The sequence below is a fragment of the Crocodylus porosus genome, unplaced genomic scaffold (genome assembly GCF_001723895.1).
Source record: "Crocodylus porosus isolate Cpor-Errol unplaced genomic scaffold, CroPor_comp1, whole genome shotgun sequence".
Taxonomy (NCBI): Eukaryota; Metazoa; Chordata; order Crocodylia; family Crocodylidae; genus Crocodylus; species Crocodylus porosus.
The window spans coordinates 1,190,199-1,203,035 of record NW_017728953.1 but is presented as its reverse complement, the minus strand read 5'-3'; the positions used below and the strand labels follow the sequence as shown (position 1 = coordinate 1,203,035).

The 12,837-nt window shown below is 56.6% G+C and overlaps 1 protein-coding gene across 4 annotated transcripts in view; it reads right to left on the bottom strand.

The window, feature by feature from the left end:
* HDAC7 (histone deacetylase 7) overlaps positions 1-12,837 on the bottom strand; it is a 128,739-nt gene that overhangs the window by 18,403 nt on the left and 97,499 nt on the right. For all 4 annotated transcript variants that reach the window (XM_019556450.1, XM_019556449.1, XM_019556451.1 and 1 more), the window contains exons 2-6: positions 4,319-4,506; positions 2,815-2,905; positions 1,209-1,320; positions 726-838; positions 444-566 (exon numbers count right to left, since the gene is read on the bottom strand). In XM_019556450.1, the coding sequence (XP_019411995.1) occupies positions 444-566; positions 726-838; positions 1,209-1,320; positions 2,815-2,905; positions 4,319-4,506 (627 nt within the window). The remainder of the gene's footprint in view (positions 1-443; positions 567-725; positions 839-1,208; positions 1,321-2,814; positions 2,906-4,318; positions 4,507-12,837) is intronic.

Genomic DNA, 12,837 nt, shown 5'->3' with positions numbered 1-12,837 from the left:
ACCCTCTCTTGCACGCAGCCATCTCCCCACAGCTCCTGCTGCAGGGCCGTGGGTCCGCGTCCTGGGTGCCAAGCACAGCCGAAAGCTCGCCCTGCTATCTCCAGTTCCCCCAGCAGCCCCGGAAGAGCAGTTCCAGGCCAGCCTGGGCTCTGCTCTGGCTGCCAGTTGTGCCAAGAGAGCCCAGACTCCACCAAGACAAGGACCCCCAAAGACAAGGACCCCCCATGGGCAGGGATGGGGGGGAGACCAGAAGCTCCAGGCCTGTTAACTCTTCTAGTCCCTGATGAATCAGGAGAGCAGCTTGGTACAGCTGCACGGAATCCAGGGCAGTGCCATCCACCTGCCCAGAGCTCCCTGGCCTGGCAAGCCCCTCCACTGGCTGGTGCCCACCGCACCCCTGGATCAGCTCCCAGCACACCAATGCCAGCCCTGGCGCCCCTCACCGATAGCCTCCGGCGGCCGCCTCTTCAATGAAGGGGGCGCGCTCTCCTTGCGGGTCAGCGGGTTCTTGCGCCGGTCCAGTGACTTCTTGGGCTTGTAGCGCACCTTGAGGTTCGGCTCGGAGGCTGGGGGAGGGGGGTGGCTGTTAGAGGCCCCCTTGAGCCAGCAACATCCTGCACCTACCATGCCCCCTCCAGCCAGCCTTGCCTCCCAAAGGCTGCCCCTTTGTCCCAGTGACAGCTGGAGGGGGGTGGGCCGTGTGGGCACAGCTGGCAGGACCTCACCTGTTTTCCGCAGCGGGAAGTGCTCTGGGGTGTCTATGGTGCTGGTGACCTGAGCCAGGAAGCTGGTGAGCACAGGAGGCGCCGGCCCCTCAGTATCCAGCGTCTCCAGGGTCCTGTGGGGAGGAGCGGGGTCAGGCCGCCTGCCTTCAAGGGCATTGCAAGTCCGAGCCCTGCACCAGCAGGCACAGCTTCCTCCCACCTCTGCTCAGCCAAACATCTCCACTCTGGCACCTGGCTGCCCCCTCCACTGTCTGGGCCTGGCCTGTAGGGAAGGTGCCAGCTCCAAGTGTCCCCCATATCTTGGGGCCTCCTGAGAATGGGATGTCTCTTCCCATACTCACTGGACACCACTGCCAAAGGCAGCCAGTCCCCCAGTGCCTCCCTCCAGAGACAGCTTTGCACTAGCTGATGGAGACCCCCCGCCACAACACCCCGTGCCCCTGCAGGGTAGGGGGTAGACAGGCTCTGGCACCTCCATCTCACCTGTAGGGCATGGCGGAGGGGTTGGGGTTGCTGGTCCTTTCCAAAGCAGCCTGTTGTTTCTTCAGGATGACCTCAGCCAGCTTCTGTTTGACCACAGTGCTGGCCACCGCACCTAGAGAGACACCGCCACCACCGTCCCAGGCTGTTAGCACACAGCGGGCACTACCAAGGTCTTCAGGAAGGCACCCATGGGCAGCCCCTTCATACAGCACTGCTGATCCCAGGGGCAGAGACCTGAGCAGCCCGCACCTGGGGCACTGGTTAGTCTAACCCCCAGTGCAGCACACCTGGCCGTGGCACGCCGGCAGATCAACAGAAGTGATTCTTCCCCTCTATTCGGCATCGATTGAGGCTGCATCCCAGCCGAAGCCGCTCCATCCAGAAGAGAACCAGACCCTGGCCCTACAGCTATGCCAGGGCATCTCCACATCTCTTCTGTCACACTAGGAAAACTGCCCTGGAGCAGCCAACCTGCTCCCTGCCCCTGTGGGCTGTTAGCCAGCCAGCCAGCCATGGGGTCATGCCATACCATGCCCATGCCCCAGGAAATGAAGGCCTCGCTATATGTCCTCATGCTGGTTGCTGCTGGTATCCCTACAACACCCCCCCACACACACACACACGTGCACATACACACGCCACTGCCCCAGGTTCTGCACATGCCACGTCTTCAGCACCCAGAAGAAAGGTTTCCAGCTGGGGAGGGGGCAGCACATGGGCATTCACCTCTCTGCCAGCTGGCCCAGCTAACCTGGGAGCAAAGGAGCCACCACATGCAATCCTGGGAGGTCAGGCATCAGGAAGAGCCGTGTTGGGCAACACCTGAGTTAATTCAGCAGAGGTGACAAGCCCCAACTTGTGAGTGACCAGGGGCACCAGGCCTCCCATGACCCAAGCTGAGAGTCTCAAATGAGCTCTCAGGGGCCCCCAAGGCACCCAGCTCTGTGGAGCTAGCATTGTGGATGGCCAGTGAGAGACACCAATTTGGCTCTGGGCCGGGTTTACACACTCCAGCAGGCCGGAGGGGCAGTTCTCAGCTCAGAAAAGGGGCCACTCAAGAACCACATCTGGCACTAGCTCTGTGCTGCAATGGGCACTAGATGGCGCAGAAAGACCACAAATGGGGCAGCCCCGGATGGCAGGGCAAGCTCCCCTGCAGCAGCCCTGTCCCTTGGGCACTCTCAGCAATGTGGAGTCTTGCCCATCCTGGCAGCTCCTGACATGCACTGGGCAAGGCTATTCTGCAACAGGGGATGCCCGCTGCCCCGACCCAGGAAGGCAGAGAGCTGGAGCTGGCTGGGCCCTGCCTTCTCTGCTCACAGACAGCCCAGGGGCTGTAGGCAGGTGTCCAGCTCAGCCTGGCCCAGCCCAGCAGTGACCAGACAGCAAGGCTGGGGAGGGACCAGCTGCTCCAGAGCCCCATGGGCGCGCATGGCAGCCACACGCTGAGCTCCCTAGAGCCAGGGCCAGGCTCAGCCACCAGGAAAAGCGTCTCAGCCCAGCTCCTTCCAGGCATGGACACCCTCTCGCCGGGCAGGGGGGTCAGAGCCAGCAGCCCCCACAGCACTGCAGACAGAGCCACACAGATGGAAGCAGAGGTTCATACTTCTTTTGCTCTTGTCCTTATTGAGGAGCTGCCGCAGCTCCTGCTCCTGCTGCCCAACTTCTGCCTCGTGGTGCGGGGACTCCATGTTCACCTGCCAGGGGAAGGGGAAAGCGTCACCACTGGTGCAAGAGCAGTACCCTAACGGGGCAGGAGCCCGGACCACCCAGTGCCCTAACAGGAATGGAGCCCAAGCCAGCCTGTGCCCTAAAGGAGACGGAGTCCAGGCCGGCCAGCGCCCTAAGGGAGATGGAGCCTGGCCTGGCCAGTGCAGACCTGGCCAGCGCCCTAAAGGGGATGGAGCCCGGCCTACCCAGCTCCTTAAAGGCAGCTGGTTCCTAGCGTGGATCCATTTGAAAATATCCAATCCTTTCACTACAGCCACCAAGAGGCCCATTGCTCAGTGTGTGCTCGGGTCCCAGTTGGCCATAGCTGTCCATGAGCTGCCCTTAAAGCTTTGAAGACTCATATAAGCCCAGAGGACTTCAGATCTGGTATTGGGCTGTGCTACAACAGGCCAAGCTTTTGCTGGGCCCAGAAAGCCAGCAGAAATCCAAATTCCCAGCTCCGACCAGCCCTTTCCAAATGACTTGGCCCTCCCCTCCGGCCCTACAGAAAGTCCCAGAAGCATTTGCTTCCACACTGACTTCAAACCAATCCACAAATTCAATCCCCGGCAGAGACAGGAACAGAGCCGGGTGGCAGGAGAGCCCAAATAAACACCCAAAGCCAAGTCAAGCCGATGCCCGGGCCCCTCAGGGCTGGGGAACAGAGGGGAATGTCCCCTAGAGCACAGGACCTCCAGGCTGATTGCACGGGACATCTGCAGAGAAGCAGGGGCCAGCCCAGCCCTCCCAAATCCCATCCCGTGCCTGAACCCGCATCTCTGCTCAAAGGGCGTGTGTTTCAGGAAGGAAACCCTTGGTTCTGGGAAATGAGCCAGGAAGAGCTTTCCCAGCAGCCTGGAAGGGTATTTATATCCTCCCAGAGCCGTGCAGATGAGGATCGTCTCTAATGATGCACTCCCTGTCTGGGGAGGCCATAGCACCAGGTCGACCCCCATTTATTCCTGGTGCTGTGGGCTGTGTGGGGGCCCAGTCTGAGGACAGCAGAGCAGGGCCAGCAGCTTGGGAGTAGCACTGTCTGCCCACGGGGCACCGGGTCACCCTTCGATGTCCACCAGTCACGGCCTTCATGTTGGGTAGGACATGACGGGGCCTGGGCAGGTTTCAGGCACAATCCGCTCTGGCCTTTTCTCAGAGGCAATAGAAAGGGGATTTGCTTTTAGAGCAACTGCTCTACTCAATGCGTCTCTCAAGCCAACACGCCATGCTGGAGGTCTGCACAGGGCTCTGGGAGCTGCTCCTGGGCATGGCTGCGATCTGAGCTGCTCCACACCCCCTAGGCTTCATCGCCAGGGCAGCATCTCTGAAGGACCCCCTGCCCACCCCAGGCTGCTGGCACAATGCCCCTTTGTATGCCTGCTCCCCCGGCAGGGACCCCCTACCCGCATCTGCTGGTGGGTGAGCTGCTCCACTTGCTGCTGATGCAGGCTGGCCAGGAAGAACTGGTGCTGCAGCTGCTGCGTCTGCTTCAGAGCAAGCAGGGCCGTGTCCGAGCCGGGCTTGACAAAGCGCTGCCCGATGCGCAGGTCCATGGGGGCGGTCTGCGGGGATGTGCTCCAGGTCACAGCAGCTGGCGAGACACAAGCAGGGAGAGGTCAGCGGCTGCCTCGCTTGGCACCACCTCCACAATCACAGTGCACCCCCCCATGTCAAGCCAGAGGTCCAGTGCCCCTTCTCTAGCAACCTGCCAGCACCTTCCCTTTCCCTGAGCCTGAGTACGACGTACACCTCTGCCACAAGGTGTTACCCAGACGTAGATCCCCTCTGACATGGGTGGGCAGGGGTCAGGCTCCCCTAGGCTGTCAGACTAGAAGGCTCGAGTCCAGAGCCGCGGTGCCTGCCCTAGCCAGTACCTTGGGGACCCTGGCATCTGGTCCCAGTGCTCACTGGACTGATCTTCCCTTGCCAGACAGGCAGAGCCCCCCCGAGGCTCCAAGGAACTCTCCAGGTCCCTTCGGCAGGTGTCCTCTGCAGACCCTGCCCCTGGAACTGGGATCAAAACCAAGCCCCAGCCACAGCGCAGAGCAAGGAAGGGGAGCAAGGCAAGCAAAGCCTCTGCTCTGTGCTTGCCAACATCTCCCCCTGGGAGCCAGGAGGGCTCTCCAGCATGGGCCGGCTCTCCCCAGACCCCAGGTAAGACCAGTTGGAGCTCCCAGCTCAGAGCCCCTTCCCACAGCACCCTCACATGCACATGGGCTTGAGAAACAGCCTCTGTGGTCCTAGCAGAGTCAAGGCTGAAATTACAGTGCAAACCCAGGCTTGTTTGCTCAGTCAATTCCCAAACGACAGCCCCCCCCACCCCCATCTCAGCTGCTTTTCATATGTTCAGAGGTCCGGACTTCTTAGTCCATAACAAGCACGGCACCTGGCTATGGCCTTCACGTCTGGGCTGCCCTTGAGCTCAGCTGCTCAACAGCCCGGGGGCCCCGTGCAGAAGGACTTGGATGCTCTTGTCCTTCAAAAGCATTAGTGCAGTGGTTCTCAATCTTTGTAGACTTGTGCCCCCCCTTGGAGGCTGCCAGCTCTTAGCTTTTCAGAAAAAATAATAGAGCCACTCATGGCAAAGAACTCAGGAAGGCCACAGCTATATTTGAAATCCCTGAGTTGTTCTCATGACCCGTGTTAGCACCACAAATGGTGCTAACATGGCACGGTGCACCGCAGCACCCCTAAAAGGATCTCAAGTCACCCCCCAATCCGCACGTCAGTGCCCTCAACTTGCTACGTGCTTGGTGCCCAGCGGATTCCCCTTCGGGAAACCTGAACGGGGTTGAAATTAGGCCACGACTCCATGTCCCCCAGTGGCTTGTGCCCAGACTGAGACAGGGACACGGTGCCAGGCAGTCAGAAAACAAGGGGAACTCCAGCCAAGAACTGTGCACAGGGGAAGCCTCCCGGGCTGAGTCAGAAAGAACGGATGTCTGAAGGCGCCTGAGATGCAGGGACATAGCAGACCATGCTGGAAAAAGCCAAAATAACCAAGGCAGGCTGGCCAAACAGCAAAAGCAAATGAAGATGCCGGGTTATGGGCTGAGAAATGGGCTGGCCCCCACACTAGCCAGACCCTGGTGTCAGCAGGAGCCACATGGGAGCCTGCGGCTGGCTGCAAACACATCCCAAAGAAAAGCCCGGCAGGCCTGTGCATAGAGAGAAAGGCCATAACCCCGCGTGGGCAACCAGCAGAAGAGCTGAGGGAGACAAGCCAAGCATCCTAGCAAATACCCTCTCCACCGGTCCATCGTGGAGCCACGGGTAGCACAAGTGCCTCAGACAGCAATTTGCAGCCTCTGCAGGCCCCTCGGAAAAGGCCAGCGCTGAGTTTCAACCCATTTTTTGACTACAGAAAAAGAAGACAGCAATGTCCCAGGTGCAAAGAACTCAGGGGTTCACATCCGGCTCGCTCTGTGCAGCAAGCTTGAAAGGATCTCAAGGCACCCCGGGCTGCCATGAGACCCAGGTGAGCATTGGAGACCACTGCTGTAGGCCAGCAAACTTTTTTCATCATGCACCCCTATCAGTAAAAAAATTTTGAGCACGCACCCCCAGTATATGTATATTTCTATAAATATAAATAGAAGTTCTAGTATTTTCTGCCCACGCCCCAGTGGATCGTCTTGCACGCATCCCACTTTGAAGACCACTAGCCTAGAGGGACGCAGGCCCTCCTTAGAAGGGAAAGTACCCGTGCCCCTGTTTTATAGAGCGGGGAAACTGAGGCACGAGGAAAAGACGCCAGAGCCCCAACTCCAAGTCCCAGGCTCCACTTGCCCCTCTAGCAGGCCAGCAATGTTGCCACTGATGGCCACTGCCATGGTATCGATATAAATTATGGAAGCATCCAACACTGAAATGCCAGCAGTGCTCCATCCTCTGGAGGGACCCCTTCAAAAAGCTTCCTATAAAATCAGCTACCATCAGAACGGGTGGCAGATCCACAGCACGCGGCCACACTGCCACTGGCAGAGAAAGAGGAATGCTAACCTGCCAAGGCAAAACCTGCTACGCCATACCTGGACACAGATTCAAGTTGCAGCAAGGGAAGTTGAGGTTGGATATTAGGAAAAACTCTCACGAGGAGGGTAGTAAAGAACCAGAACAGGCTACCTGGAGAGGTGGTGGACTCTCCATCCTTGGAGTTTAAGACTTGGCTGGGACGATGTAGTTGGGGCTGGTTCTGCTTGGAGCAGGGGGCTGGACTAGATGTGACGTCTCGAGGTCCCTCCCAACTCTCACATTCCCCGACTTTATGACTCAAGGATGTGACCTCTACTATTGAGCATCTATTAAACAACCCTTTCCAGCAGCGGGACATTAGGGGCCATGGTCCTGCTGCTTTCCCCGTGGCAGGTTCAGGTGCAAGGTCTTGTGTTGCATCAGGGTTGACGGCAGTGTTGCTGCGACATTAGACAATGGATTTTGGCTGGGCTGGGTTGGACAGGGCGGATCCTGCCTCGGGCAGGGGGCTGGACCCAAGGGGAGCTCCAGAGGTCCCTTCCCACCTGCCTTCTCTATGCATACGTCTTCAGGCTGCTGAAAGTCACTGAGTTCACTTGCATTACGTGAGGTCCCTACAGTCTCGCTCCAAGATCCACAGGCATTTCAGTGCCCTGGAGAAGAGAAGGGCAGGGCCACCCTGCCAGCATCCAAACCATAGGGCCAGGAGCCAGGTGCTTTGGGAAGCAGTCAGGAGAAGAGAGCACCTGCCAACATGGAAGTCCTGGGGAGGGGGGTTTGCTGGAAAATTGCCTCCAGCCTGATTTTCCACCACGAAACAACATGAACAACACTTTCCACCTCCCTCATGCGGGCATTAACAGCACCGGGGCCATGCCCTATCTCCTCATCTCCCAGCTGCAGCCAGAGCGCTGCGAGCTGATGCTGTAGTGGCTAAGACGCTGTCCCCAGCCCGTGCTCCACAGCTTTGGGCCCAGTACATCCCAGGATGTATTTGGACTTGCCAAGATAGATCCCAGAGGAGAAAGCTGAAACCCCAGATGCCTCTGCTCAAGGCACATCTGCGCAGAGCGGCTCTGGGCTCTTTCTCCCACCCCGTGCCCTCTCTTTCAGCACTCACTGCCTGCTTGTCAGAGCTCCCCAGGACCCTCTGCTTTCCACCGCACTCGTGAGATCTCAACAAGCCCCGTTTCACCCATGGTGTATCCCCCACGGCTTATCCAGCCAATGAGGCCAGTGTCTGACAGGCTCCATCACTGCACCCGACTCAGGTTCCCCCAGGGTGCATCTACACATACACATTTACTGCGCAGTACAGGCGTGTGTCTACATGTGCATGCCCATACTGCACAGCAAATAAGGCAACTTATATCAAATTTACACCCAATTAGTTACTGCACAGTAATGCACATGTAGATGCCTTACTGTGCAGTCCCAACTTTAGTCCCAAGCCAGCACATACACAATGTTAATGCACTTTAACGCCTGCATGTGTAGATGCCGGTTAATGCCCGCTTACTGTGCAGTAAATTTAAGCCGGCGTAAATGCACGTGTAGACCCGCCCCCTGGGCACCAAATGTAGCAGGGCAAATGATAGCACAGGGCTATGCAATGGAAGACAGCCAGACCATGACCCTGCCATTTCCCCAGCGCTTGGGCCTGTAGCTCTGCAACACAGGGGAGATTTTATGCTGGAGGAAAAAATATGAGACCCTGAAACAGCCTCCCAGTCCCTTGCACAGGCTGGATCTGCCCAAGCGGAGATGGACAGTGACGGTTGGCCTCTGCCATGGACCGGGCAGGTTCTAGATGATGCACCAGCGAGGAGAGCGCTGGGCGAGTGTCAGGCTGGGACAAGGTCTCTGTGAACGGCCTGACAGCTGCCAACTTCTGAGCCTGGATTCTGGGGTGCTGGGTTCTCTTCCCAGCTGGATAAATACAGGCTACAGAGGGCAGATATCAGTGAAAGAAGCCAGGTTACATGCCCCTGCTCAGATGGCACTATCACACGCTTGCCTACAGTTTTACCAAACCAGGGAGGGTGGCTCTGCAGCCAGCGGACATGGCAGATCCTGCCACTTGAAGGTGTTCCCCATTCATTAAGTGAAGGGACCTCAGGAGGTCCCATCTAGTCCATCCCCCTGCTCCAAGCAGGACCAGCTCCAGCTAGATCATCCCAGCCAAGGCTTTCTTAAAAACCTCCAAGAATGGAGATGCCACCACCCCTCTGGGGAGCCTGTTCCAGTGCTTTACTACCCTCCTGGACAGAAAATTTCTCATATCAAACCTTGCTGCAATGTGAACCCATTGCTCCGTGTTCTGCCATCTGCCACCACTGAGAACAGTCCAGCTCCATCCCCTTTGGAGCCACCCGCTCTTGGCCTGTGCACGTGCTAGCTGGTGTCCAGCAGCCTTTCCCATAGATCTGCTGGAGTCTTAAAATGGAAAGCACAAAGTGCCCGGGGAGAGAGCCAGCTGCCCCGGGAACACAAGGCAGGCGCTTTCTGCTTGCATTGCCTCCCTCTCCAATAAGGCTGGGCAAGCAGCTCAGCTGGTGCCAGCCCAGCCCAGCCCCATCCACAGAACAAAGCAAAGAGCCAAGCAAACCAAGCAGAAATCGGAGAATTTGCAGAACAATCAAAACACAGACCAACGGAAAGACCCTAAAGTCACAGGACCTGCCTCTTCCCCACACGCTCTGCTCAGCCCTCCCAGCCGTTGAGGCAGACGGCGATTTCCTGGAGGCTGGATTTGCCAGGGGACATTTGAATGTGACCTTTACTGATTCCCCCCACCCACCCAAAAGCAGCCTCCAGGGCTTCCAGGCTTGGCATGGAGTCAGGCCAGTGAACACGCTCAGAGATGCACTGAAGTCATACAAATTGCTTTCCCGTCCTGTTTTCAGCATGCGCAGCTTCCCAAAGGCTCCAAAGTTCAGCTGATTTTGAGATACAGGCAATTAAAACCATCCTTTTTTTTTTTTTTTTAAATTAATAAGGAAAGTGCCTTCTTCGGAGCCAGCAGAACTAAAAAAATAGCCTGAGGGATGTTGCGCTAATTAAAAACAGCCATCAATAACACAGACAACAAAGATTTGGGAGGGTGGGGGGGTGATATCTTTTATTGGACCAGCTGCATGGCTGGAATCGAGTGAGACGAGCTTTCGAATGCAAGGCATTCTTGGTCGGGCCTGAGGAAGGAAGCACGGCAGATGTTAAGAGCAGAGAAGAGGTGTGAAATTATAGCGCAGGGGTAGGCAATTAGTTCGGGCAGAGGGCCGCTTACTAAGTTTCGGCAAGCCATCGAGGGCCGCGCGACAAGCAGCCTGGGGCAGATTAAATTCATTTTCTAAATTTTTTAGGGGCCCTACGGGCTGGATAGAATGGCCTGGTGGGCTGCATCCGGCCCCCAGGCCACATTTTGCCCACCTCTGTTACAGCATGTCAAAAAAAGAGAGATCAGTGTTCAGTCCTTGGCCTGCAGCAAGGATGAACTTTTGTTCAAATTTGGCTTTTAAAGGTGTTTGATGGAGCAAGAGGGCAGCAAGATCTGCAAAATAATGTATGTGTGTCTGCATCCCATAGATTTGTTTTCTGGTGTGTTGCTGCTGTTCGTTTTGGCCCACAAAGGTACCACTTGGTGCACTGGATCAGTTGCATCACATTTTGGGAAAGGAGGGATCCCAATGGGCCTGCTGTGTGGGGATCGGATGGTCATAGCAACGGAGACGTGATAGCAGGTTAAGCATCTTTGACCCTAGCTGACTTCCAGCTCCTGAGGCAGGGGGACTAGACTTAATGATCTTCAAGGTCCCTTCCAGCCCTAATGTCTATGAATCTCTTGCTAAGACAAGGTTTGATGGGAAGAGTTTGCTTCTGTGATGAGATGGGCAAGGCTGGGGGGTTTGGAAGTCAAAAGAGGAGGGGCTGGTAGCCTCTCTCCAGGTCTGCTCTTGAGGATAGGCTGCAGTTGGGATCAGAGAGAAGTGGGGCTGGAAGGGACCTCCAGAGGTCACATCTAGTCCAACCCCTTGCCTGAGGCAGGACAAGCCCTGTCCAAGTCATCCCAGACCAACCATCATCTAAACTCTACATAAGACCCTAATACAAACACAGACAACACATCCAACCCTGCCACAGTAAAGCAGGGGAATCACAGCAGCCAATGTCCTGCTTCTACAGAAGATCATCAATCTATGATCCCAGGTGGAGGGTCTGGGATTCTTCTTCTCTTGATCCACCTCCACCAGGATCCCAGATGAGGTCCCTCCCATCATGTTCCTTCTTCTTCCTCTTCTGTCCTCCCCAGGGAAACCCAAGTGGGCACAGGAGAGCCTGCCTGATCTCCATGCTGGTGCCCGAAGCACTGCAACGAGCCATGGCAGGGATGTGCCCATCCCTTCTTAGAGGCCTAGAGAAGCCAGGCTGGAATGGGACCTCCCGAGGTGACCCAGTCCAACCTGAGACGGCATCAGCCCCATCCAAATCAACCCCTACAAACCTGTCATCTAACCCCTTAGCACAACTACGCAGTCAACCCTGACTCAACACAAGACATCACACTTGAACCTGCCACAGAGGAACCATAGTGGCCAACATCCTTCTTCTGTGAAAAGTTAAAATACAGCCCAGAGACTACATGCTACCTCTCCCAGAGTATTGACACTTCGGGGATGGATCGTGCCTGGCCTGGCCTTCCCATAAGTGCTGTGTGGGGATGGAGAACATTTGGAGATGTGAGCATTGATGTTTTCAGGTCTCCTAACCTGGTCAAATCGGGGGGATCCATCATGACAGAGCTGGTCTTCTCTCAGTGACCTTACTGCAAGAATATGAAAGCCGTGCTTCTGCTAAGCTCCTTCCCCCAAACAGCTACACTCGTGCTCAGAGCACGCACAGAGCAGGCACTTGAGCATGCACAAAAGACTCACCCGCTGGCCTACGCCTTTGGTGGAAAATTTCAGGCCAAGAGGTTTGAGTGTGGCACGTGCCTAAGTGCCTGAAAACGGGGTTTTATCATGGAAAGTACTGAGCAGCCTTCACCGCCTACCTGCCTTGGGGCACCTTCCTCCAGCCTCACCCTCCGAGATGCCAAAGGCAGGCAGCTTCCTGCACGTGGTCCCATCTACGCTACACACACTCGGGTCCCCGAACCAGGTAAATTCCCATCTAAAGTGCAATTCTTCAGATCCTTTGTGAATGTGGGTAGCCAAAACCATTTTGCAATGCTGGACCCGCAGGCCCTGCCCTGCTGACCGCGCGATCCTCCTGCTCTTCACCACTACAGCCATGTTCAGAGGTCTGGCACAGGAGACTCATGAGACCACAGATCCCACCTGAAGCTTGTGACTTCTCCCTCCCTGCACTCCCACGACTTCAAAGTGAGGCTACCATAAGTTTTGAAGGAGAAAAAAAGAGAGTGGTGGGAGACACGGGGCATTTATGCCTGCATCAGGTTGTCTCTTTAAAGTGGAAAGTGCTGTAAAATCTACAGGCCTGTGCTGCCCTGAAACCTGTCATGCCAGGAGAGGATGTTGGGGGACAGCCTGGGGTCTTCTAGGGCTGCAGGGAGGGTCAGTGTGCACCACCATCTCTGGGCACAGGGATAAGAAGCCAAGCCGAGTCTCCAGTGGGCATCGATAGCTGGTCTCTGCATGCGGCATGCCCCCTCACATGCTTCCGTCTTCCCACAGCCACTTAGTTTCATAGTTGGTCGGGTCAGAAGGGACCTGAGATCATCGAGTCCGACCCCCTGCCATGGCAGCAAAGAGTACTGGGGTCAAACGACCTGGCAAGGTGATTGTCAAGCCTTGTCTTAAACACCCCCAGGGTAGGAGCCTGCACCACTTCTCTTGGAAGCTGGTTCCAGATCCCAGCCGCCCTGACTGAAGTCGCGCCTCCTGATAACTAACCTAAACCTACCCTCTGCCAGCTTGTGACCGTTATT